General features: G+C 40.2%; 1 protein-coding gene across 1 annotated transcript; it reads left to right on the forward strand.

Annotated features, from left to right (window-relative positions):
* The first annotated feature begins 1,426 nt into the window (after positions 1-1,426).
* On the forward strand, positions 1,427-23,287 carry MTNR1B (melatonin receptor 1B). Its single transcript, NM_001048258.1, is given in 2 exon segments — positions 1,427-1,643; positions 22,401-23,287. Coding segments are annotated over 2 exon segments (1,086 nt in total). The 3' UTR covers positions 23,270-23,287.
* Positions 23,288-27,522: the final 4,235 nt, after the last annotated feature.

A 27,522-nucleotide genomic window follows, 5' to 3' on the forward strand; every position in this document is an offset into this window, starting at 1 on the left:
CCAAGCAGGACTACTTCAGTTTATTTTAAATTGACTAGGATTTAAAACTGAACAGTAAACTATTTCTAAAAATAAAAAAAAAAAAAAAAAAAAAGAAAACCACAAAGTAATCTTTAGCGTTTTGATTACACCAGTGCATGGTAAGCCTCAAAGAAGCAATGAGCCCAAATAAGTTATTCCCCGTTAGAAAATACAGAAACTTGTCCTGTTTTTCCAACCTAACTCCACAAGGTAGGTTACCTTAGGATCTAATTCTTGAAAAACTGGGGGGCATACCGTCCTCTGAAAGCAGGACAGCAGGACAGCGATACAGTGTGACCTGGATGGCCTGAAAACAATGCGAAGTAGGGCACAAACCCCTCCCGAGTTAGGCTGCTCTAATTGCCGGCCCCGCTGTGTGCGCCCGGTGCCGGTGCCACGCCGCCAGCCGGGCACGGCGACACGCGGGCTGCTCCCTCCTCTGCCGCACGCGTCTCGCCTGTTTATTTAATGCAAATGAGCATATGGGAGCTGTCACTTTGTGGGGCCCAAAGGAAACGATATGTTTCAAGCGTAATTGCAGAGCGAAGCCCGTCGGAGCCCTTCTGTCGGCCCTGCAGCTTGAGAGGAAAATCCCGCGAAACGCGCCCAGCTTCCGAAGCCGACATCGGCGCGGGCACGTCCCGCCCGTGGCGCTCGCAGTTATCGCCCCACGGGCACTGCCCTTAGTCTCGACCTGACCGCTGTGTTCAAACGCGAGGCACAAGGCCACGGCGAAGGCAGTGTACGACCCTTTCAGATGTGCTGCCAGGCCGACGGGAGGAATGTGCCAGGAACACTCGTCTGGGCGCACCGTGTGCCTGGCGGCGAGAGAGGCGGGGGGAGCGCTGGCCTTGCGCTGCCAGGAACACAGCGGTCCGAGACGCGGGGCAGGGAAAAAACAATCAACCAACTCCCCAGAACCAAAACACAAACAACCCCCAGACAAGCGCTCTCCCGGCGGCGAATGGAGGATGTTCGCAGCTGAGCCCTGGGGCAGGAGCAGCGCTTTGGGACAAAGGCTTCTCCACCGCCCTCGCCTGTCCCCGCGGCTCTCCGGCCACGCAAGCTGTCACCGGGGATGGCCGAGAGCGGCCGCCTCCGCTACCCGCGGAGGCTGCCCCCGCCCCGGCAGCCCCCGCCGCTGCCGCTCCGCGCCGCCGCTCCCGCCGGCCACCGCCGCCTCCTCCCTCCCTCCCTCCCTCCCTCGGCAGGCGGGGCTGGGCCCGCCCCCGGGCTTCCCCCACCGCCCGCGAAGGGGAGGGGGCTCTGGTACCGCCCCATCCACGCCCCTCCCGGCGGAGCAGCGCCCGGTGCGCCCCTTAAAGCCGTTCCCGCCCGCCCGCGCGGTCAGTCCGCGGGGCCGCCGCCGGTCACCGCGGGGAGGCGCCGGGACGGGGTGGCCGCGATGCTGGAGAACGGCTCCCTGAGGAACTGCTGTGACCCGGGCGGGCGCGGCCGGCTCGGCTTGGCGGAACGGGAGGCGGCGGCGGCGGGCGCCCCGCGGCCCGCCTGGGTGGTGCCGGTGCTGTCCAGCGTGCTGATCTTCACCACTGTGGTGGACATCCTGGGCAACCTCCTGGTCATCCTCTCCGTCTTCAAGAACCGCAAGCTTCGGAACTCAGGTAAGGGTTTGACCCCCCCACCCTGCCCCGGCGGCGGCAGGGAGCAGCGACTGCCCGGAGTCCCGCCGCTATCCTGGTCCTCGCTTCCAGCTGTCCTGAGGAGTCCAGCCCGCTTGTCGAGTCCGTGCGGGCCGCCTGCTGAAGGCGGGAGACCAGAGCCCCATCCATTGCTCTTGCCCTGTAGTGTGTGCAGGGATCCCCAGGGGCTCAGTCACCTTTCCCAGCGCACCGCCTCTGCGCTCTCCTTGGGGTCCGTCCTGCCCTCCGTTAGAGAGCGCAGGTCGTTCCGTGGTTTCTAATGAGGCACTATGTGGTCTCTATGGAGCTCCCGAGGAGGGGAATCGGTGCCATCCGGCGACGAAAAGCGTGCCCAAAGCGGTCGGAGGCGTGAAGGAGGAGCTTTTAAAACTTGCTCAAGAGTCCTAAAGATACGGTGCTGTGCATGCGTGGGGAAGCGGCTCAGCCCGATCTCTGGAGTCTGCATCAGAGTTCACGGTAGTCTTCACCAAATCGCCTTCTTGTCTCCTCATCGCATATCCTTCAGACAGAACGTAACAAATAAAGTGGGGTGCTGTCTTTGAATTGTGCCTATAGTTTCTCCTTGTGTGTGCTAGAATGTTGTTCTGCAGTTTTTACCTGCTAAACTTACTGGCTTTATCTCCTCATATCTGCCGGGCTGCTTACAACGTGTTTCAAACTACGAAACTCTGTAGTTTCTCACCAGCTTCTCTGGCCCTGATTGGCGCACGTCCCGCTGCGTGCGGATCCTACAGCCCCTCCGGCTCCCCGCGTCGATGGAGCCGATTGCTCCCTGATGCGCAGAGCTGGGCACACCTGCACTCGGCAGTGTAAAGTGCTATCCCCGAAACCGTGGTGTATCTGCTATAGTTCTTGTAGTTCTTAGCTGTTCCCGGAACTCCTCATTCCTTCGAGTTCCCTCGTTTTGCCATGCGCACGCAGGTCGGGATAACCAAACTTTGCTGGGAGCTGGCAGGAGTCCGAAGCACTACGTTCCCCACACTCGGAACCAGAGGGTTCTGCCATCGATCCTCTGTGAAGCGGGTGCTCTCTTGCCACTGGGAAGGAGGAAGAGCTACTGGTTTGTTTCTCCTGGGGGTGGTGGGGGTGTTGGTCTGGATTTTTTTCAACCAGCGTTTCTTCCCAAGTTCTCTGTCGTGTCTTACGTGCGGTGACTAGAGCTCCTGCTAATGGGGAGTAGGCACTTGCTTTAAGTGAAATCGTACTTAGGGGCAAAAGCAGTTTATGGAGGGTAAGTCTTGCGCTCCCCAATCTCTGCACGTCTAGCTGCAGGCGGGGGATGCCGGCAAGTCCCGTTTACACGGGGCTGAGAGATCACACCCCGCCCCGAGCAGCACCGCACCTGAGAACGTCTGGAAGTGTGGTTTGGCTGAACGAGGGAAGACATGGGGGGGGCCGCGGCTAGTCCATGTGCTCGTGCTTGGGCTGTCCGTCTCAGGGGACCAAGCCAAGAGAAGCAGAGCCGTGCCGGGGCCGGCAGTGCCGGCGCGCCCGGAGCCGGAGTCCTGCGTGCCCCGAGCGGGACCGCGGCCGCCGAGCGGCGCCGGGCGCTGCCGCGGGGCAGGGGAGCGGGGCTGGGCTGGGCTGGGCGCAGCGCAGCGCAGCGCAGCGCAGCGCAGGGGAAGGGAGTACCGCGGGACCCGCCGTGACTCACCGGCCCCTCCCGGCCCCCTCGGTGCCGGGGGAAGGCGAGATCCCGAGGGATTCGCGCCTAGACTCCGGGGGCAGGAAGCGCCCAAGGAACAGGCTCTCGCTGGAGAGGGCGGCCGGCCCGAGGCACCAAATCCCTTCCAGGGAGAGGAAGAGAGGGACTCTCTTCTGAAACTTTCCCTTCACCCAGACAACAGCAAAGGGGAGGGCTTGGACTGGAAGAGAGTGATGCCTAGAAGAGTAACTTTCAAGATACTGATCAAAATACTCTGTGGCACCCTGGGACTGTTGGGGAAAAAAAAGAAGCAACAAAAAACCAAACAAACAAACAAACAAAAAAACCCCCCCACACACACAAAAAAACCCAACAACAAAAAAACAAACAAACAAAAAAACAAAACAAGAAAACCAAAACAAAAAAAACCCCAAGCATAGTCATTTTACCTAGTTCAAATACCTGCTAATCGATCTCCTTCTAGGATAATCCTTAATGGGATGTCGCTGACCCTGTCCCAAAGATCTCTTTATCTTTGATAAGTACTGTGAAAAACAGCAGGGAATTCTTTCTACATAATCTTCATAAGGTTAAATACCTTTTCAATTGCGAGTTCTTTGTTTTACGTCAGGGAGACTTGACTCTTGGAGGTGAAACTGAAAGGGCACAGTTTGGTAAATGTCTACAGAAGTCTTTTCAGGTAAAATTTCTTAGGGAGGAAGCAGAGTGAAGAGGACTGGAAACTGATGTGGGTGGAGTGATAGAGGGGATGGGAAAGTGGCAGAGAGCTAAGGTAGTACCTGAGAGCCCTTACCATTTGACAAAGAAAGATGGAAAAGCAGGTGGACTTGCAGGTTTCTATTCTGAGCAAATGAGAAACAATGTGTTTGTAGTTGCAAGGGGAGTGAATGCAGTAGATAGCAAAATGGTGAGGAAAAACTGCATGAAAAGAGTGAGACCTTGTCAGAGAAGAAAAAGATGAAGTTAGGGGAATGGTTGTGATAGGAAGACATCTAGATGTCTGAAGGAAGGAAGAACTAAACATCATGAGTACTCTGTTCCCTTTGGAGAAGCTAATGAGAGATTTTTCTTGGATGAGAGTTTGGGACTTAAAATAAGTCACAGGTGTATAAGGAATAAATTAACCAGTTCTGACTTCTTCTGTGGCACGAGAAGTAATCATACCTTCAGAAAGCAATACAGGTCTTTAGCCGTTTTTCCAGAATTTATCAATACTCTTCTGTTCTAGACTTCACAGAGAGCTCTGATAACTGGAAACAATGTAGTTATGTATTACTGTCCTTAAAATTAAAGCATGACCGAAAGTAAATATATTCTAATGCTTTTTTACAATGGGAGGTGCAAGAATGGAGTGAAACAAAATGACCTATTAGCCATTGGGCTTGTACCCTTTTATGTTCATTAGGAGAGAAATAAAGAATAGATAGGATTGGTGTTTCTGGACATTGCTCATTCACTCCTCAAACATGGGAATTTTGCTAGCCTTACAACAGAATGATTGTTTCAGATCACACAGAAGCCTCTTTCCCACATTTAAATTTGGTTTTGGGGAAAATCTGTGAAGACTCTTCCAAGTAATGCATAGCATAATTGGTATGAATCAACATGCTTCTCTTACATAACTGCACCCAGTCTTTCTGTGAGAGGCTGAGCAACTTCTGATCTCTGAAAGTGATTTAATTTGCAGAAATTAATGCTTTTATCTGTTCTAATTTGGGAAGAGAGCAATTTCATCTAACACACTACAAAATTAAATAAAACTTTGTATGTGGAAATAATAAAATTAAATCAGCTTGCCTTTCTTTTTGAAATGTCAAATGTGTTCTGAATTTTCAAAAACAATTATTGATTTTGTGTGTCTTCAATTAAACATGCCCAGTTGACAGCAGCTTTCACATTGCTAAACTTCTGAAGTGTTGAAGTTTACATGAGCTCAACAACCACTGCTGGATGATCAAGTATCCTGAAGGTCCATCAAATAAATCAAATCCACTAGATGCTTTTAAGACCTTTGAAGATACTTTTGTATAACCATAGCTATAAACGTGACATTATGGGCTGGGGTAAGAAGCTGGTAGGAAGCACTCTAGAAGGTGGCGACCAGCAAGCCATCTCCCAGAGGACAGAGATAAAGCAAACCATTTATACTTTATTGGCCCTAAAGCCAGCATAAAATCAGTGAGAAGTGAGAATTAGGTGCATTAACTCAATATCATTTCAAATAGTAATGAGGACTTGGGACCCTTTGACTTGTGGCTGAATATTAATATTAACCTTGGTGCATTGCCAAAAAATGCATTAGTGGAAAGTGGTATTTTTAGTGCATTTTGTCAGCCCTCCTCACCCTCTCCACTATTTTCCTTTCTATATATATCAGCTAACACAGCACAGTGAGACTCTAATTTCCATTTGAATAGCAAGGTGCTGTTGCAACACAAATTAAACCAAAATTCATGTTTCTTTTACCTGTAAGAGCATTGGTGTATTTGCATGTTTAGTTCTGTCTAATGTATATGTGGTTCTAGAGATGGACAATGCTTCTCATATGTACATCTGTACAAAATAAACAATCCTGTATGTAGAATTATAATATTGGTATTTATCTATCTACTAAATAAACATGTTCAGCAATATACTCAAGTCTTGTAGTATTTCTCCATGCTCTTTCCCTTTCCATAGCCTTCGCTCCACATCTCTGTGATATAGCTGAAGGTAAGTTATCCCCATTGTTAAATGCTGCTTTCAGTTACTCTTCATCTCTTTGACCACACCAGTTCTCTTTCCCTCCTTTATTCCTCCGCTATTATTTTTCCTATCCACTGGAGTACAGGATAGTAGTTCCCTGTGGTGGAATCCATCTCTTACAAAACGATAGTGGAGAAACCTTTCTCTGAAACAACTTGGAAAAAATGTACTTTAATATCAGCAGTGATGCTGACAAGAACATATTTTGATGAGTAGATCATGAAATCCCACCGTGATGGTTTCAGCTTTTGTACTCCTTACTTCTTGAACTCTGGATCCACAGAATTCTTAGCTCTGGGACTGGGTGTGTTTGGCCATCATATTCTCTCTCACATTCAGCTTGAAGGTGCTTAATGCTAAGAAATTGATGGGAACCTAGCTTCAACAATCACAAAAATTCATTGAACCCAATACTTAGAATAAAACTCTTCTATGTCTTACCATGATTCAAACTAGTTTTTACTTTATTTTAACTTTGTGATTATTAGTTCCTTACTTAGAGTGGATATCTTTATATATAGGATTACAATTGTAATTTAATTTGAATGGATCATTTCTCCACCTGTTGAGAACTTTTGTGCAATATTAATGGGGAGTAAACACATGTTTACCCCTCAACCTTTTTTTTTTCCCATAGTAGACAAGCCAAATAGTTTTAGTTTCCTCTAAGTAGCTTAGAGGAAACTAAGCTACTGTTCTTTATTTTCCTGTGTTTTTTAAGCCTTTCAGATCACTTATCCAAACTAAATTAATCTGTCTTCACAGTAATGCAGATGAAGTACCACCAATACTCTCAAGAAAATATTAACATTCTATTCTGTTCTGTCCTTTCCTGGATGGACAAAATGGACCTGTGGCCTTGAAGCCACATTTTCGTTTTATGTGGTAGCATAATATGGGTGAGTGTTCTTGGTGCAGTCATTTGCTGATGCAGCTCTTCTTTTTCTTTTGTTACACAATTATTCCTTCAGTGCCTGACCTCATATCTCATGTTATTATATGCTATCCACTTTCTGGTCATTTAGTCCTCAAGCAAAAAAAGATCTTGACATGTCCATGTATCAGTAGACTCTCAACTTTGTATTATCATAAAATTTCATTAGTTCTCTTTGTGTTTTGTGATGTAATACTTCTGAAACAGACAAAATTAGTTCAATGTAGGTTATCTCCCTCCGGTCCAACAATTTTCTTTCATCATTGTCCAGGCACTGCTAGCAACAGACTGTAAGTGGTACCCTGGTGATTCCAAAGCTAGATCTGTTTAGAGCAACCTCCCAGATCCAGAAAGTCCAAGTCCAGCTTTTATTAAATAAAGATGATCAAATTAGTTGGTACAGCCACTTTTTATAAGCTCACATTGACTTTTATTCCATTTGTCTGTATATGCATCTTTAATTTTCCTATCCCTCCAAGCTTGTCTCTTCAGTCTTGGCTACAACTGAGATCAAGAGCCCAAAGATTTCTCAATTCATTCTTCCTTTTCAACAATTTCCCACCTTGAATAAAGGTGCTATGTTAGCACATACTCTGTGGTAGACAAAGAATCTTCCAGAGGTGGCAACACAGGTTTACTGTTCTTATTAGTCCCTGATTTTCTGACTTACTGCGAGCGCCATTCATGCAAAAAGAAACAGCATTTGTGCAGCACCATAGCGAAGGAGGAGGAAATGGGTAGTAAAGTGTGAGAGCACCACAGCTGCAAGTGAGTCATGGCAACACTGCTCTTTGGGATGCATGTGGGAGCCAAGCTCTGAGGGAAATCAAATCACTCAAGCCTGAGAGAAATCTGCACTTCCCTACTGGCAGTGAGGACTAGAGAACATTTCAGCCCCTTTTTACAGGTCCCACATGTAGCTCTCAATACTTTCAGAACACAACACTATCTCTGAGATAACAGATGTTAAAAAATTCCTGCCATCAAGTATATTCAATCTTTCTGATATTTTTGCTTTATTATAGACATGCTAAGACCTGTCAGCCTGCCTTATCGCCAAGACCACCATTTTTGTCTTTATTAAAAGGTCTAGCAAAATCTTTCTTCAAACCAGGAGCCATTTTAACTCAATTTTCAGGGTCCCCCTCCTCCAGTCACTTGTCTTTCCTTTCCTATTTTTTACTGTGCTGGAAGGGCATTTTTGTCATTTTAGAAGTCTTTGCAAAGTCAAAGAAGTTTAAGGGATGTGTCAGTTTCCATTTTATCCATTTTTGCTCTCTCTGGCAGTTTTCTTTGGTGGGCCTGTCTTTTACTTCTAGCCTCATTTCTTGCCCCCAGTATCCTTACTGAAACAACTTCTTCTCCGTCTGGATCTGGAACTTTTTCTTATATTTTTTCCCTCTTTTGGATGCAAGTTAAAGAGAATATTTTTATTACTTTAATATGAAGAAATGCCAACCTTCTTCCACATTCAAGTCCCTAAGCTCCTCAATACAGCTGATTTCACTTTCCTAATTAGCTTCTTTTATTTATCAAAATGTGCAAGTCCCCTTCTTAGCTATGTCTGCTTTGTTTATTCTTCTATTTAATTTAACCAAAATAATCTCATCTATTTTCAATGCAACCTTATTTTCTATGGCAGGCTCTTCAGGGATGTCTTTGTTCTTTATGAAAACAAAGGCTGAGGTATATTGGCAAATTTACTCTGAATTGAAGAAATCTTGTGGGTGTATGTCCAGAACTCAGCTGCAATTTCTGTGTTTATTTTCCCCTTTACATATGAGGGCCTGCATTGTCCTGATGTTAAATCGTCTCCATTAGTTCTTTCCTACTAAAAGGAAGGCATTCTCATCCAATTTCAGGTTTCTGCATTCTTCACTGTACATTGTCTTTACAACTCTTCCCCAATGTAATTTTGGCTTTTACCAGGATATCCTCTCTCTCTCTCAATCTCTCTCTTCATTCTCCTTCTTTTATGAAGACAATAGACCTTATGATTGGTATTTCTCTTCTCTGATCACTGGTGCAGTTCCATTCTAACAGAATTGTTTCCATAAAGTTGAATTTTTATTTCTCACTGGGTTTTGATCCCCTATTTTATTTTATAAGTTCCTCACACCCTTTAACTGACTCTACTGCTTTTTATATTATCACTCTAGTTGAACTCCGCAATGATTGAGCTCCTGTTTTCTATATTTTTTGCCACCAACTTCCTGAAGCCAAAATTCCCTTGCCCTGGGTGGTAAATGAAGAAACTACATGGTTTCTTCTCAAGCTCTCTTCCCATCTCTCAACTTCAAGTTCTTTTTATTCATTCTGCCAGCTTGGATTGCAAGCTGGTATCCCATATGCTTAGGTGAAATCTGTCCATGAAGATATGAAACCTCTTCCCAGAAAATACCTTCAAATGATCAATACTCCAAATCTTTCTATATAACTTCTAGAACTATTCAGTCATGTGCCCGTGACTCATCCCATAATTCTAATTATGCTTCTATTCTCCTCTTGGAGAGGAAACAGAATAAGTTCATCACCAATTCCATACTCTTTTCTGTGAGACTTGGTTCAAACAGTAAGCAAATGAGAAAATAAGTCTTCAAAGTTACTTATGAAATAATAACTCTAAACATTGTCAACCTGTAATTCCAAAATTAGAAGAGCAAAGTGAAATGCCAGTATTATTAATTTGCAAAATAAGAAAATTTCTTTAACAAAGGAGGTGAATCTTGCAGGTAAATTTAGAAAAAAGTGAAAAGTGGAAACCTAAGGTTGTTCTAGAAGAGAAAAAATCTGAAGTATACAGAATTTTAAATTATTTCATAAATAGAAAGTTTGTAAGGTAATTATGATCCTAGAGGGATTGAAAGAAGTATTTAGGAGTACAGAAACATCACAAAGTAAAGAAAAACAAAACTTCTCTATCAATCTACATCACAGGGAATGCTGTTTAGGGTAAAATTGCAACTCAGTGCAGGTTATTCTGCAGCCATAAGGCATTTTGTATCTTCCTTTGAAGCACTTGGCAATATATATTATACTTGTTCTGAAATATCATTTAGTTTTATCCCGTATGGTAAGTATTTCATTTATTGATAAGCAAAAAGGAACTTTATTGCCAAGATCAAGTCCAAGATACTTTTATTTTTGAATGTAATATTAAGTCCTATTCCACTTAATAAGTGGAGCTTTTGGTATGCTTATCTTTAGAGGAAACAGAATGATAAGGATTTATTTGAGCTGCTGAAGTATGTTTTCCTGAACTTGTAAAGAAGAATCTAAGGGTGTATTTATGTCATGTGTTTCATTTGGCACAAGTTCACTCTACCCATGTTTCAAGGGAAGGAAAACCAAAGGATGCTGTTAGTATGATGCTTTTCCTGCAACACTATATTCAGGCTCCCTTTAAGGCCTAGTTCAACACAGTCACATAGCTTTTGCCTTTTTTTTTTTTCAGCTCAGAGTATGACTAAGTTTCCTTCATCTCTTTGATATAACCAACACAAAAGTACTCTCAGATACAGGAAATTAGAAGGAGCTCTTAGCAGCTGTATTATGGCAGTCCCAGTGTGTCTTAGGAGCACTCCCTTTTCTGCCAGTTCTCTCCTGGACTCTGGACTGACATTCCTTTTGCAAGATTCACGACTGCATGAGGAATGACCTCTCTGCAGTAAAGCTCTCTTCTTGGATGGAGCAGCAGAAGCAATTCATGGTGCTCTTTGGCACAATCAGCCAGAGCTAAGAGACCAAACCTCCCCACAGAATGCTAGGACAAGTCATTTTAAAAGACTATTTTTTTCATCTATTCTTAGCAGATATATATTCACCAGATTACTTTAATCATTGTGTTGAGGATGTTATAGGAGACTACTCTCATTCCATTAAATCAGTGACAACCTGTTCTCTGCCTCTAGGAGTAAATTCTACTCCTACTCCAATTCACATCTATTATAAGTACCACTACCTTCAGATATGCTTCAGATTTTGGCTTCTTAGAAGTAATCCTTTACAAGTGCATTTGGATACCTTGACATAAGCTGGTAAGTACATTGCCTTGTTCCCAAGAATGCATATGAAAATATTATCCTGAGCTGATGAAGCCATTTTTTCATTTGCAGAAAGGAATGCTAATGGTATTGCAATTTCCATCTTCCTAAAAATGAATCTGAGCAGTTGTTTTGCTTCTTAACTTTCCATCTTGATATGTGCATAAAATGGATTTCCTGACAGCAAAATCCCATGGAAACATGTCTAAATCACTGTGTGTGCAACACTGTGGTGTGTCCTCCCTAACAACAGTATCTGCTTTAGAAACTTCTGTTTTACTTTTGATCTCCATAATGATAAGGACTGAGCTATATCAGAGTCAGCATTTTCCTGACATTTCAGCTGCATATGGTACAGCTACATCTTGACATGAAAACAGACAAAAACACCTTAAACACATTCATCAAATGACTAGAATCCTGATTGTTGAGATTATTTTTAAATTATTTATTATTTGTAGAGTTATTTGATTGCACTGTTTAATAAATGCTGCTTAAATTATGTCTGCAGAAAAAACATAACCCTTCTGACAGACCTACTATTTTTTTAAGCTGTGTTTTATGGACTTGGATCAGTTTCAATGTTTAAACACTTTATGAAGATGATAATAATTTATATGACAGTTCCATTAATATTGTCATCTTTTTGCTATAGAACAACATCTGCTTACCTGTTGGTTTATATTGCTGTATTTGCTCAACGTAGGCAATAATTGCTGTCAGAAGATAGCACATGCAGCTCTTGGAACTAACAGTCTGACTAATAAGAAAAATATCCACTTGGTATCCCAGCCCTTGTAAATATAATTATGTTAACTAATTGTAAGTTTAGAACTAGCAGCAAATTGTAAAATATATCACTGCAAAGAAGACAGGAAGCAATAAGTGGCATCCTCATGTCTCTATGATTTGCTTCAATATTACCAAAATTCTCAGTGTCCTCTCATTCTAAAGACAGTTCCATTTTTCCAAATAATTCAAGTATTCACAGCATTTCATTTGAGTGCAAATAGGAAAAAGAACCTTTTGTGAGATGGCTGTCACCTATGAATATATGTAATAATAATCAATCTAGGTATTTTTATGTTCTACTTTTTATTCAAGTAAAAATAGCCTACTTTTTGAATATTATCCACACAGTTTAATGAAAAAAAGTGTTTATTCAAGTGCCATTCTGCACAGATCCTGTCTATGGTGAAACTCATTGGAGTTGTGATCCTTAGGACTTTTATTAAAATATGTTCTTAGAAGTAGTCAACTCTAATCAGATTTTCTACTGACAAATAAAATGCTGTTATATTAAAACCTGCTGCTTTTCTTCAAGACAAGTAAAGACATGCAAATGGCATAGTCACTATGTGCCAACTGGGATTTGTCCATCCCTCCTTTCTGTGAATTGCCACTTAAGGTTCTTAAGAGTCTTGGCAATATACTCAAGACACTAAACATTCCAACCAGTTTGCTTGAAATCAGTTGTTACCCACTGGAATGCACAGTAATTTTTGGATTGTTAGAGAGGAAAAAATTTGATTAATAAGGGACTGGTATCTTTCTATGCCTTTGTCTTGTTATGTTAGCAGTTATGACAGAAAGAATATTTCAAATTCAAACTTCCCTGCCACAGGTCAGATAGTACAATATACTCCAGGTGTTTTACTGGCATAAAGTATAGTGTCAGAAAGTCAGTGATGTGCTGTGGAAATTTAGAGCACTCCTACTCAAGGACAAGAAGTCTCCCTGAGATATTTTTAAAGTGACTGCAAAAGTACTTGTTATTAGATTCACAGGTGGGGTTAGAGCCCATGGACAAAATATTACTTTCTGAATCAGTTTTCATATTAAGCAAGACTTTCCTTTCTTTTTTAATTCTTCCCTTTGCAGTCATTAGAAGCAAAATATGTAAAATATTAATCAGATGTTGAGGCAGGTTTTGTAAAAGGATGGTGTAACCATACTGACTTGCTTAGAAAAAATTATGTACTGGTATATGGGTTGAAAGAGTTTGTAAGATTTTGCCTGTGCTTACGGTGCTGGGTATGAAACCTCAACTACACAATCCAGAGTCTAATTGCAGCACTGGACATCTGTTGTTTAAAAGTAGAAGAAAAGGTAACTAATTTGAGGTCCTGTAATTATACCTTTGGTTGGATAATCTAAAAACAATACAATCTTCTTTAGTCACTCTTATGAAACACCTGGTATGCTAGGACCATAAAGACTGTAAAACTTGCTGTGCAGCCAGCTTCCTGGTTAAAGATGAAGCAAGAATATCTGCTCTGCTTATGGAGAGCAAACACAATAGTGAGACAGGTGAACAAATATATATATATACATATATATATATATATATATATACACACTACATGAGAATATATACATTAAAGAAAAAAATACAGTGATTTCCATTTGAGCTTGGCTTAGTAAAAAACTGTATTAGTTTGCTCCAGTTTGCAAATGCATTCATGGAGTAAAAGAGATGTGACTCAGTAGGTTAGGCAGACAGAAGTCACCCACATCTCTCTTTGGTGTCACAGGCCACTAGGTCACTCACTGGGGTGAACTAGCCAGAACTGCCACAAAGAGCTAGTCTGAAGGGCTGGTTGCAGTCAGTTCACAGTGCTCAAAGGTAATCAGAGGAGATTATGGAACAGGATTCTGCAGCCAGGGTAAGCCGAACCTAGTAGGTGAGGAGCAACATTCTAGCCTTGCTAAAGACAGTGGGAATTGCTTTCTGAAAATGATTTTGCTAGGAGCTGATGCTTGCTGCTTCTTTCTATGCAGCTCTTACCACACTCCACGCTCCACCCCGCCAGAGTTCTGTGCCTTTACCTGTCTGTAGATTTACTGGTCTGGAGATGTATCTTGGTCCAGGTTCCCTGTTTGGCTCAGATCATTTTGTCCAGTCAAAGATTGTTCAAAAAATTCTGCCGTCACAAAGAATTTGAAAGCAGAAGTATAAGAAAAACAAAGCCCCATCTAGTCTAATCTGTACTGGGGCCTCTCCTTCTGACAAAGAAGTCTAGCTCATTGTTAATGACCATGTCTGGTCTCTGCATCCATAGTAACAGGTATGATCTTAAGTTCCCTCTTCTATTAGTAGACCAAGTAGATGCCTCATCTATTGGAAAATTGACAGCGTCTTGCCTCTATTCCCTAGTGAAAACAGAAAATATCCTGTACACTGGAACAGGTCAGCCTGAGCAGTTGTTGAGTCTCTGTGGCTGTAGACAGCGAAAGGCTGACTGGACATGGCCCTGAACAACCCACTCTAGTTTATCACTTTTTGAATGGGAGGGTTGGACTAGATGAACTCCAGAGATCAATTCCAGCTTTCATGATTCTATAGCTATATTGGTTGCATGCCTGTCACCCCTCATTTACCTATCTCAACAATATCATGATTTGCAGGCCCAGCCACAGTAGAGTTGTTGTCTTGTCATTTTTCAAGGCTTCTACTGTCTCTCAGAAAAGACCTTGATTCAGCAGATGATCATTACACACTTTGTCTGTATTGAGTTGGAACACAAAGTAGCTAATACTTCAGAAGAGAATACACAATCATCTTCTGTAGAAGCATTTTATTTATTCATCTGTTCACATGCTGTTTACAAACCTGTGAGTATCATTATAAGATGAATCATGTCACTGTACTTTGCTTTAAGACCTTGTTTCCAAAAGAAGCAGATGGCAGAGACTGGCAACAGCTTCTGAAGACATTCATCTCCCTATGCATGTACAGTAATGAGGCCTTCCAAAAGCTCAGAAAATAAAGGGTAAGGCTTTTCCTTACTGAAATATTATAATGGCCATTTTCGTTGAGTATCATCTATTTTCTTCCTTGGTGAAACAGGAAACAAGAGAAGAAAAGAAGATTATAAAAAGAGACTCCATAGGTTGTTTAGAAGCATTGGCAACTTGACAACATAAGTGTTTTCCAATTAGATGTTCCCATGTACTCTATTTACTGCAGCATATCAGGTCAATTTTTATAAAAATCCAGGATCCTCCACCGTGTCTGGGAGTTGAACATGGAAACACCCAAAAGTACATAGGAGGAATAATGGGCTTAGATTTGGTTTCTTTTAGCAGATGGAACCAGTTGACACGTACATGCTTTGCACGTACTTGTCTTGGGAGCTGTCACAGGCTACAAGTCCTTCACCTGCAGCCCTACGGAGCAGTTGAGTAAAGCACTGAGGAAACTGCCACTTGCATGACTTAGGTGCTGCAAGTGGAGATCTCAGCACTTGCACTGGTCAGAAAGTTCTGGGCTGTTTAAATTGCTCTGCAGGCCTAAACTACAAGATACACCTTATCATGGCTAATCAAATCTCTTGAAAAATTGCTCCTGATTGTGTCCCATCGTCTCCAATAGTCACCAATTTTATTCACTTCGTATATCAGCCTGATAGCCTGAGTATCTTCAGTAATATCTTAAGCCTTGTATTTTAAAATAGAACTATTTAATGTCTGAGATTTGTTGGTTTGTTTGTTTGTTTTTTTTAATTCAACTAATCTGCTAGCAAATATTAAAATAGAACAAAACACAAACCAAACAGCTTAACAAAACAAAACATGGTTTTAGGTTAAACAAAATTATTTTCATTTTTCAATTTCCTGTCTTTTATATAAAAGAAGGTGGAAGTTAAGTTATTCTAAGGACTTGAGCAATGTTTTGTTGCAGTAATAAAGAAAAAAAAAACAGCATAATTTCCTTTGACACAAATATGGTTTAGATACAGTAGCAAAGATGAAAGTAATAATAAAGGTGATGGAACAAACTACTGTTTCACACAATATAAATTAAAATCTGTCAGGGCATAATGAAGTTTTTTTTCAGAGGTTTTGGAAGTGAAATATCCTTTCTTTGTTTGGTTCCACATTTCAGTCTTTTGTAGTTGATCTCAAACAAGTTTTGGGGCAAGTTTTTGTTGGTTTCCTTAACAAAGCAACATCCTATAAAATGCTATGTATTTCACCTTTTTTTCTATGACATGCAATATAATGCTGAGACACTGAATAAAAAGTTATTAAAAATTATAGGTCACCCAGCTCTTTATAGGATCTAACTAGATTGCACCTGTTGTATTTTACAGCTTTTCGTATTAGCCCCTTTGTCAGCAGTAAACGAGTTTTCATACTTGCAGTTGTACAAGTAGGTTGCCTATTCTTTCTTGTTTGAAGCAATCAACAGCTGTGATTACTTCAAGAGAAGAAAATTAAGCTGATATGTACGGGCAGATACAGAAAACAGGACTTATTTCAGGAACCAGTGGAAAACAGTCTGGTTTTGTTGTTTAGTGGTTGTGCTCAGCAATCGGAGCACAAGGTTCTGAGGTGGGGCTGCCACTGGTACATGGTGCTAAGCCTCAGAGTGAATGTCTTGGCTTCGCTCCTGGTGTGACCTCTAAACTGAAAAAGGGGAGATTTTAAACTAAAGAGGGTAGACTTAGATTAGATATTGGTAAGAGAGTCTTTACTCTGAGGGCGATGAGACACTGGCATAGGTTGTCTAGAGAAAATATGGATGTCCAAACCCCGGAAATATTCAGGGCCAGGATGGATGGAGCGCTGAGCAATCTGATCCAGTGGAAGGTGTCCCTGCCCATGGCTGGGGGGATTGGAACAAGAAGATGCTTAAGATCTCTTCCAACTCAAATCATTCTATGATTCTACAAGCCTATGATTCTCTCAGCAGCAACATGGGCCTTTTCCATCCTACACTGTCCTCAAGGCAAGAGCCTGACTTCATTGTTAGGGCATGGATACAAGGGATCTTCTCCTTTAAGCCTGCTGAAAAATGCAGCTCAGTTTCAGATGACTGGACACACAGAACGAGGCATAGCTAGACTCATACTCTGTCTTTAGCAGTAGATGGAAGCAGGTACTGAGGATAAAAAGAGAACAAAGCGTGAGAACCCTGCATGTTGGGGGTTCTATATTATTACAACTTGTGATTCCTTCAATCTCAGAGGAGTTCCTAAATCTAGTATGGTATGTTTGTTAAGTAACTTTCAAATGTAGTACTTCAAATAAATAAGTAGTACTTTCAAATGTAGTACTTCAAATGAATAAGTAGTACTTTCAAATGTAGTACTTCAAATAAAAGTACTCTTACAAGTACTTTTCCAGTCTTTCCTTGAACGCAAGTAAAATTTTTTCATCTGCAGACTCTGTTAAGGATTTACTATCTAGTACAGCAACTTTTGTTTGTTTTTAATACAACTAGCCTTATTAAATAGCTCTAGCTTTTCTACGTGCTCCATCTCTCAGCATCAGTATGCCACTATGATGTTGTCTGGGAGAAGAAAGCTGGACCAGTGCTGCCACTTTTCCCAGAGGATGCCTAACAGAGGTGGTGTTACCTAATAGAGAAAAGTAAGAGCAAGGTTCGTGAACCTGGAGTGCCACTCCTAATCAGTGTCTTGGGGAGTTCCTGCACCTATTTCAGTTTTCCAGCTGTTAAATCATAAGGAGGATTTTTAAACTTCTTTCTGGATGAGCATACTGATAACAAACACTCTACAATACAAGTGGTAACCTGTATATTCTGATTCTAGGCTGAAATTCTTGAACATAACCTAGAAAGAGGCAAGCACGCTAACCCCAGAAGAGCAACAGGGCTGGTGAGTAGGGCGCTCTCTGGGGACTACGGGAGACATAAACTCAAGTCTTTTTCAAAGGGTTCTTCTATAATGGAATTGTCCTAACCAATAGGCAACAGTGAAATTTCTAGTAGTTGAGCCTGCCTCTTCTGCTTCCCCTTTTCTCTCTGAAAATACCCAGTAGTGGGAAAGTTCCTGCAATCTCAGAAAGTATCAGAAGCCCAGGAAAGTATTTATCACCGCGCAGATGTAGTATCTGATTAGCGATCAGCATTTTGCTTTGGAAGCGACAGCCCCGGGCGTGTTGCTGCTGCCCTGCTCGGTGATGCAGTGGCTGCATCTCTGCCCTGGCTCCCGCACTAGGTGGCAACAGAGCGTCACCGCCGTCCCCACCAGCGCCAGAGGAGCCACGGGCGAGCCAAACTGTGCCCAGGCATTACAAACCTCAGGCTTTTCCACTCAGCTTTCAACAGCACAGCACTTTTGCACCTGCAGTCTATTGGCAAACTCAAGGCAGCAAACTCGCAGCAAGGACTAGAGTTCCCATATTTAACCAGAGGCAGAAGAAGAGTGAGCATGCAGAAGAAGGGGAGGTTTTGTTTTGGGTTACAGTCATATTTAGCATGCAAGCATGCCAAAATCATGATCTCAGAAACAGCAGTGAAACTTAGATACGTCCTTTCAATAAATCAGTGCCTGGGTTGACAACTGAGAGATCTGCCCAATAGGCTTAAAATTCACCTCCTGCAAATGTAGCTTCCAGCATTGACTCATAGTTGCAGATGTAGGGCCAAGAACACAGTCTGCAAGTCACTTAGTAGCAATCTCAAAGTCCTTTTTACATGCTAAGCTTTTGCTCTTGTGAGTCTGGCATTCTTCTTCAGGCCAGTCCTGTTTAATATCTTTGTCAGTGATCTGAAAAAGGGGACTGAGTGCCTTCTCAGTCTGTTTGCAGACAACACTAAATTGGATGGGAGTGTTGATCTGCTGGAGGGCAGGAAGGCTCTAAAATTTAAAATATGCTGTTCTAGTGGAAATCTATTTCCTGTCCCTTTCCCTTCTATCAAAGTCTTCAGTATACCTCACTAATATCTGAAATAATGAAACATAACTACAAAAGAGCATATCACTGCCTTTAAACTGTCATATTCAAAGAAAACAAACACCCATCTGGCATTTATTTTGAGCATTATGTTACACCTTCTGTTAGCAACACACTGTTGAACATTATACCAAATTAACATGTCTCAAAGAATCAAAACTTACCCTAGGTCTTGGCTTGTGCTGTCACAGGGAATTCAAATGTCAATATGTGAAAGATTTAATTCTCTGCTCCACCTGCTGCTGATGCCATAGATCAAAGAGGGTAATGTCTGTATGCAACATATAAAAACTTGTTAAACAAATGTGCAACAACCAAAACACTACCAAAAAAAAAATAAAAAAAAAAGGAAAAAAAAAAAACACCATCATATATAATTAAGCATTTTCATCAGTTTAAAACCAAAGACAGAATAAAAAAAATGCTTGAAAAAAAATAGTTTCTCATTGCAATTGCTTCTGTTTTTAGTAGAGAAATTAAAAGTCAGTTATCTTTTCAGAAGGCAGATGCTTAGCCCTTAAAAGTTTTGGCCTTATCAAAAAGTTTGTTCTGCAAATAAATTCCTACAACATCAAGTCATATTAAGATTACAAGAGGATGTGACAGTTCTCTTTCTCCTGTTAGTTGCAGTAAGTAAACCAATATGCAGGAATGCGTCATGAAACACCTATCTAGTTCTGTTGCATCCAAAGTCAATATCAGAACTTATTTTCTTTTTTATGCATAGGACTATTGGTGTTTAAAACAGCACAGATGATCATCTTTTTGAATACCTGGCAAGACATTTGGCTTTCAGTAGCTACTGCTTGTAATTAAGAGGTCTCTCCACTCCAGTGAATAAAAGAACATACCTTGCTCTCTAATGAAACTATAATCTAAGAACAAAGTCAATCAAGTAAATTCCAGAAGCAATTATAATAATTCCAGATAGATGAAAATTCTGTGCTTTCTGTTTTGTTACAAGCATCAGAAAGTTACCTCTTTAGTTATATTATGAATGTAATTTAGGCTACTCTAAAAGCCCTGGGTTAGGTGTGTCAAGGAATATTCACTTTCTCCAAGCATATAGACTGTGCCTAAGACCTTTTATTTCTCAAAATGTCAATTATTTATGTTTTATGAATTAGGAAAGTTTCTCTCTACTTCTGTAGATTACTCTTTGCAGTAATAAACATTAAGCCTAATTCTGCAGTCATCCACAAAGACAGAAAAATACCATTGGACCTTACTTTGCAGTGCACAGTGGGAACATTCAACCCTGTAAAAAGCCATAGAAGTGATAAATCACCTGAGGTCTTTATAGATATTGGACCATTTTTCTTCTGAGTTGTAAACTAGTAAATTAAGTTTTTGACAAGTTCCTTGCTCACTCTACTTATTCATTGCACCTGGAATTTTCAAGAAGACCTAAATTGCACTCAAAACTTTGAAAATATCCTGCTAAATGTACTTTACAGTTTATTTCCAAATGCGATTGAAAGAGATCAATGCCCACTCTATTTCAACGGAACAATTACATTTTGGGTAGAAGCTGATGATGGAAGGCCTTAGAGTTGAAATTAATCTTAGTACACACACTAGACTAAGTTCTCTTTCTCCAAAAGGCATTCTAAAACAGAAGAAAGAGTCTTTTTCCCTTCCTTCTTTCTGTCCTTTTTTCCCCTCCTTCATTCCTATCTTCCGACTTCCAACTTCTGACTTCTCTATCTTCTAATGTCAGATACAGTGATGAAAAAATAATAAGAGAAATTCTTGTTGCCAAGATGTAAATATATTCTGATAAAGACACCTCCATTCTTTTGTTAGTTTTGTTTTTTGTCCTTTTTACCACATAGCTACAAAAGGCCTTCACAGTCATCTCATCCTTGCTGCACAAAGGGATCAGCTTTATCTAGGTCAGTACTGACTTGTTTTCTATTTTCTTACAATCTCCAATGGCAGACTCCAACTAAGGTGTTCTCACACTTCCTTTTTCTTGCCATTAAATTTTTGTTCTCTGTGTCTACTTTGAAACTTCCTTGTGACTGAAGCTTGCTTCGATTTGCAACAATCATAAGAATGGGTGATATCCTTCCTGCTTTGCTTATTTGAAGTTATCATGACCCACTCAATCATCTCCCTAATTTGTTCAATCTTTCCTCACAAATCATCCAGCTGCAGCTATGGAAAGACTTGTGTAGCTTTTTAAAATATATAAAACAGGCTCCTAAATATATAACAAGGAACTATCTAAAAGAAGTTGCACACCATTCTTGAGATGGTCTATATTTCTGAGGGTACAGATGGATAATCCTGATTTCCATTGAGTTTACTTGCTGTTGTGCAAACTCGGATGAGCATGGTGGTCCCCTAAAGTGTATGGGAGAAAGACAGCTCCCCATTCCTTAATTCAGGAAACTACAGATGTAAAGCAGGTAGAGAAAACAGAGTAGATGTGAAATTCTGTCATTTTTTATGAGCATATTTCTACATGGTTGTTGCTTTTATGAATTCCAGTTAATGCCATTCTTAATATGACATGGAGAACTGCTTTGTTAGTTGAGGACTAGTAAGCTCCGAATTTGTAGAACAGAGCACCTAACCCGCTCTTTTCAAAAAAGGATTTTGTTCCACTGCACAATTTTTAAAATTGGTTGGATTTTTCCATATCAGTTCATGCGGTCAAGGACTTCCAGGAAAGAAAAAGACAATGCAAGTCATATACAAAACTATACAAACCATATACATGTTATGTTACCTAAATGCCAAGAATTCAAAGTTAGTACCTCTATCTTCTAGAGTGAAGCTCGTCAAGAACATTTTTCAGGAATATAGTTTCCTATTTCACTAATTAAAAAAAAAAAACCTTAGATACAATGTCAGAAATTTCAAACTGATGAAAAGAACACTGGTTAAAGAGAGAAGATAAGGCTCAAGTGTATCACCTATATTCCCTGAATATCATCAACAGAAAATATGAATACCTCCTCTTGCATGCATGGAATTTTTTTTGTATAATTAAATATGCCTTTCTGCAGAGGGTGGTGAAGACAATTCACTCTTCCTTAGACAATTCATAAATAACTGCAGTATGGGTAGGCCATTCATGCAGAAAATATTTATTCTACAGAATATTGTGCAGCAATTTAGAGTATACATAAAAGAATGCATCCTTCCAATACCTATAGACCTAGTCTTTGTATATCCTTCTCCTTTATGCTTGTGAATCCCGTTAGCATTCCAGTGATAGGTTAGAATGGCATAATGGCTTACTTACCTGGCACAATTTAGACTTTTTTCTTTTTCATTTCATCAATCCAGCTGTGGAGTTAGCTGCACTTAAACAACTCAACATGTGCTTACATAATGGCTCACTGATGGCTATGTTTATTAAAGATAAAAAGAGCAAGGAGAATATAATCCAGTCACCAACAGATTTGAAACATCCTGTTGCTGCAGATATTTCCGTGGTGTTCCAAGTTGCATTGCAAAGTTGTCTCCCTGTTGGTCTTATATACCAGCTGCTTCCTGACATCACAAATAATTTAGCATTGCAGACATCCAAAATAATGCAACACTTTTCTTCTTCTTTACAGCTATGCTTGCTTTCAGACTTATCCTTCTGTATTTTTCTTTCCTTCCAGGTAATGCATTTGTGGTGAGCCTAGCTTTGGCTGATCTGGTGGTGGCCTTGTATCCATACCCACTGGTGCTCTTAGCTATTTTCCACAATGGATGGACACTGGGTGAAACACACTGTAAAGCGAGTGGCTTTGTGATGGGACTAAGTGTAATAGGCTCTATTTTCAACATCACTGCAATTGCAATAAACAGATATTGCTACATATGTCATAGCTTTGCCTATGACAAAGTGTACAGCTGTTGGAATACAATGTTGTATGTCTCCTTAGTCTGGATATTAACAGTAATTGCAACTGTGCCAAATTTTTTTGTTGGCTCTTTGAAGTATGATCCACGCATCTATTCATGCACATTTGTCCAAACTGCAAGCTCCTACTATACAATAGCTGTTGTGGTCATTCACTTCATCGTCCCTATCACCATCGTCAGCTTCTGCTACCTTCGAATTTGGGTTTTAGTGCTTCAAGTTCGAAGACGAGTCAAGTCAGAAACAAAGCCAAGATTGAAGCCAAGTGACTTCAGAAACTTTCTTACCATGTTTGTTGTTTTTGTGATTTTTGCCTTTTGCTGGGCACCTCTAAACTTCATTGGACTGGCTGTAGCCATTGATCCTACGGAAATGGCACCAAAAGTTCCTGAATGGCTATTCATTATAAGTTACTTAATGGCCTATTTCAACAGCTGCCTTAATGCAATAATATATGGTCTTCTTAATCAGAATTTTCGGAATGAATATAAACGAATTTTAATGTCACTGTGGATGCCAAGGCTTTTCTTCCAGGACACATCCAAAGGAGGAACTGATGGCCAGAAGAGCAAGCCTTCTCCAGCTTTAAACAACAATAACCAAATGAAAACTGAAACCTTGTAAATGTGTAATAGTCAACACAAGAGTTTGTCATGGAGAAAACCAAGATCGTAATTGTAATGTTCTGGTCATTCCTGCTTAATTCTGGGGAGTTTCCACTTGGATCACACTTTATGACTGGAATACTGTCTTCATAGTAAAGCACATTGCTCTGGACTAGTAATTTATACAAGATATTAATTGAAAATGTGTTTCAGAGGTAAAGCTGCAGGTGGGTGCAAGCTGTTTTAGTTCTGAGAGCTGAATCCTGCTTCCAAACACATGAACAAGGTATTTTTTTACTTCAGCGAGAGTTTTGCATTCTTTATATAAGATCAGGATTCATTTCTTTGAAGATGTAGTGAGTCTATGTGTTCAGCTCATCAAAGCTCTGGAGTGGTATTTTCCTCCTTCTGTGTCGGAACAGAGGGTGAGAAGACACTCTATTTTTTACACATAAGCCAAACACTGCATTTCTGTGCATGTACTTGTGGCAGTAATGATGACTTTGAATCCAAATTTGTAAACTGGAGAGAAGAATATTTGTGTAAAAGAAAATATTAACATTAGAGATTTTCCTCACATGTTCTTCATACTTACATACATTGAGAATGGGAATATACTGTTTCTACTTCCTTCATCTTTCATGGTTAATTTTGTGGCAGATTGGTTGATTTCTCACAGATTTACCTTACACAATATTGTTCCTTTAGAAAAGATTGAAATTTCATTGAACTTCATTTATTTACTAAAATATATCTATAAAATGTCATTTGGTGCACTTTAGCAGACCTTACACATTTGTGACAGACTAGAAATTATAGCATATGACCTGTGATCATCTGGAGTGGCAACTGGACGCTAGACAGGATATCCTAGATCATCTCAAATGATGTTAGACCAAAAGAAGAAGAAGCCCTTTTGAGTATAATGGTAGCTGCTGTACTTGACTCACATGTCTACATTGAATCTCAAACAAAACCCACCGCTGGTGTGTAACCTGCGGCAACCTTCAAGGTTCCCTGTACTGAAGACATGTTTCCTTCCATCCGTGATGATAAACACACTTCCAAGGACAAGATTAATTGCTTTGTGGAGGTGCTGGTCTCCTTTTACTGACTTTAAAAGCAGCTTTGATTAATAGTTCAAAGACCTAATTTTGGATAGCTAGAGAGGCATTTTATCTTGCTTAATTTGGGATAAATCCAGTGTAGATGTTTGCAAACAATCCATTTTCTAAATACTCACAGTAGTTCTTAGAGTCCTAGGAAATGATTCCTTTTCTTTTGAAACAGATATCTTTATTGATCAGGGGAGCTGATCAGCAGAACTCAGTAACTGTACCTTCACTGACTCTAACAAAGATCAGGTTGCTCACACACACATTTCAGGCAAGGACAGGTCATCTTAATTCCATAAATAATTTACCTACACTTCATATTTGCATTTCATAAAATAAAGGATTGTTTTCCACTTTATTTTTAAACTCAGCTCAAATTCCAACTGGATTTCTGCTTTTCCAGGTAACAAATTGTACCAGTGACTGTGCAGATCAGATTACAATTTGGGTTATACTCCAGAGCATCATAGTAATTTACACAATGTGGTTGTACTATTTCTAAATCAGACTAGGGATCTGTGCACAAGCACACAGTCAATGAGCTTATTTTATCATTAGGCTTGACATGCACATTACTCTTAGCATTTCTTAGTAGTGCTGTTCAGGATAGAGGAGCTGGGTTGCTGATATATCCATGTCAGGTTTTGAAATGGGACAATAAGGAATGCAGGTTGCTTATTACATTCCAGTTTGAGTTTCCTGACCTGGCTATTATGAAAACTATTTCTGCGGTAATATTAATTTATACAGCAAACATACTCCTTCTGAAGCCATAAAGATGTATTAACATCACCCTTATGTTGCTAAAGTGATAGAAAATTATCAAAGAACCAGGGTATCTTAAACGTTCTATTAGCTCGCCAAAAGCCTATGTAAAGTACAGCAAAGTAACAAATGTGATTATTATTTTAGCTGCTTTCATGTTCTTCACGTGATTTCTGATAATCTCAGAAGGCCAGCACCCTCAGATTCATCCAGTGGTGGGCTAAGAAGCTGAAAACTTTGTGCGTATGGGTAATGAAGAGATAGGACAAATATAACTTCATGGCAGAAAATAAAAATATTATGGCTAAAAGTAGCAATCATTAATATCTAGGTTTTACCTGAAACATAATTTTGTAAGTCTGAAACAATTTTGATATGTATTGTCTTTTTCCATGATGTCCACAGCAAGATATAGAACAAAATAATAAGTATATATGTATATCTACATGTAAAATTTCCCCCAGAGTAAATAAGGAGTCTCAAGAGTCTCTGAAACTTGTAGGAAAGGATAGAAATTTTGATTCCTGACAGTCCTGCTTTTTCTGACTTCTCAGTAGTCAAAATTGTGACTTGAAAGTCAAAATTGGTTGTCTGACTTACAGGTGAAATATTATTAGAAATAAGTTGATAGACCTTGGTTTTTCTCTCACTGGAATGAGTCAGAATAACCCAAAATTATCAGGTTAGCTCCATAAAATAAATTTAAATGTTGGAACCATTTATTTGGCCACAAAAGTGAGCTTCTATCACTTTCAATACTCATGAGGAGCAGACTTAATATCTGTATAAAGTAATTTTACAAATTTATCTGCTCTTTAAAAATTAAATATCACTTTCAGAATCCTTGTTCTGATATGTTCCCAACTATTCTAAATGAAGCTCACACAATTGAATAGAATCACTGAGTCATGGAATGGCCTGGGTTGGAAGAGACTAGAAAGATCACTTCGTGTCAGCCACTGTGACCTGGTCAGGGACACCTTCCAGTAGACCAGGGTGCTCAAGGCCCCATCCAGCCTGGCCCTGAGCACTTCCAGGGATGGAGCATGCACAACTTCTCCAGGCAACCCATGCCAGTGTTTCACCATTGTCACAGAGAGAACTGTTCCAAAATTGGATCTTTCCTCACAAGCAATGGAAAATTTTTGACACAGTGCTAAACTATTAGGTGTGGATTTTACTACCACAGCATTACCTGAAAGGGGCCCTGCACTGTATGGTAATTGTAAAGTCAACTTTGCTGTTATTGTGCAAGGTACTGCTACTTGTTGAGTCCTGATGTATGGAAAATAACCCATGCCTGTTAAAATAAGTTTTATACCACGTATTAGTGCAAAATATTGCATTTGAGTTGACCTGGAAATCAATCAAATCCATAAAATTTAAATGTTCTTGTAAGTCAATCAAATGTAAAAAATTATATTTAGATGACTAAATGCAGCTTTGTGTAGTAATGTATAATTCTACCTACATCAGAAGCCTTAAATTAGTTTTCTCCCTTTCCTTACTTTAATTCAAAATCCATTTCCCCAAAGTTAAGTTTGAAGGAAAACTGTATAAATGCACTATTAAGAGAGTTGATGTGGTTATAGCATGATTTGAAAGTATAGTCAGGAAGAACATATCAACTCTGAAAAGATTTATGCATCTTTGAGAAAATTATTACTTTTGTTATATAAAAGTATATTTACACCAGCATATCTGATATAGGCACTTTAAGAAAAAAGAGGAAAAAAGTCAGGTAGACCCTGTGTCCTGCACATGGTAACTAGTGAAGGAAAAACTAGGGCCTCAGGGAAAAAGTCTGTTTCCAGAAAATGTGGAGTGTTTTCAAATTTTTAGTGTTACCTGGATTAAAAAATGTTGTATTTTCTGTTAATTAAAAGAAGTAAATGTATTCTAGAATTGTTCTTACAGTACACTTCAGAATAGAAAAATGCTTACTCCAAAGTAGATGGGTGAAGACCAATTGTAAATTCTGTTCCAGTAAAGAGAGAAGTGGAGGTCTGGTAAAGTCTAAGTGAGACTGAAACAATGCATTAGTCTTATCCTGTCTCTCTGTGCTAGTGAAAATATCACTCTCAAGGAAGAATTAAAACTAAAGGCACAGTCCTATTACTTTTGACTTTCATGAGATTTCTCACTAAATTATTGACTGAATGGAATAATTCTGCCTGGCTCATTCTCAGGAGCAGAAATATATTTCTGTCTCTCCACTTCTTCCTTTAAGAACATACTTGGATAAAACTTATTGCTTTCATTTCCCAATTGTATTTTAATGAATTGCACCAGTCTGGGAATTTGCCAACGAATAAATATTTATGGAAGATTGTATATATTTCTTAATATGTATATAAAAAAATTTTGGTCATCTGAACAATTTGTTGCACTT

Source organism: Taeniopygia guttata, chromosome 1 (assembly GCF_048771995.1).
Source record: "Taeniopygia guttata chromosome 1, bTaeGut7.mat, whole genome shotgun sequence".
NCBI classification, from domain to species: domain Eukaryota; kingdom Metazoa; phylum Chordata; class Aves; order Passeriformes; family Estrildidae; genus Taeniopygia; species Taeniopygia guttata.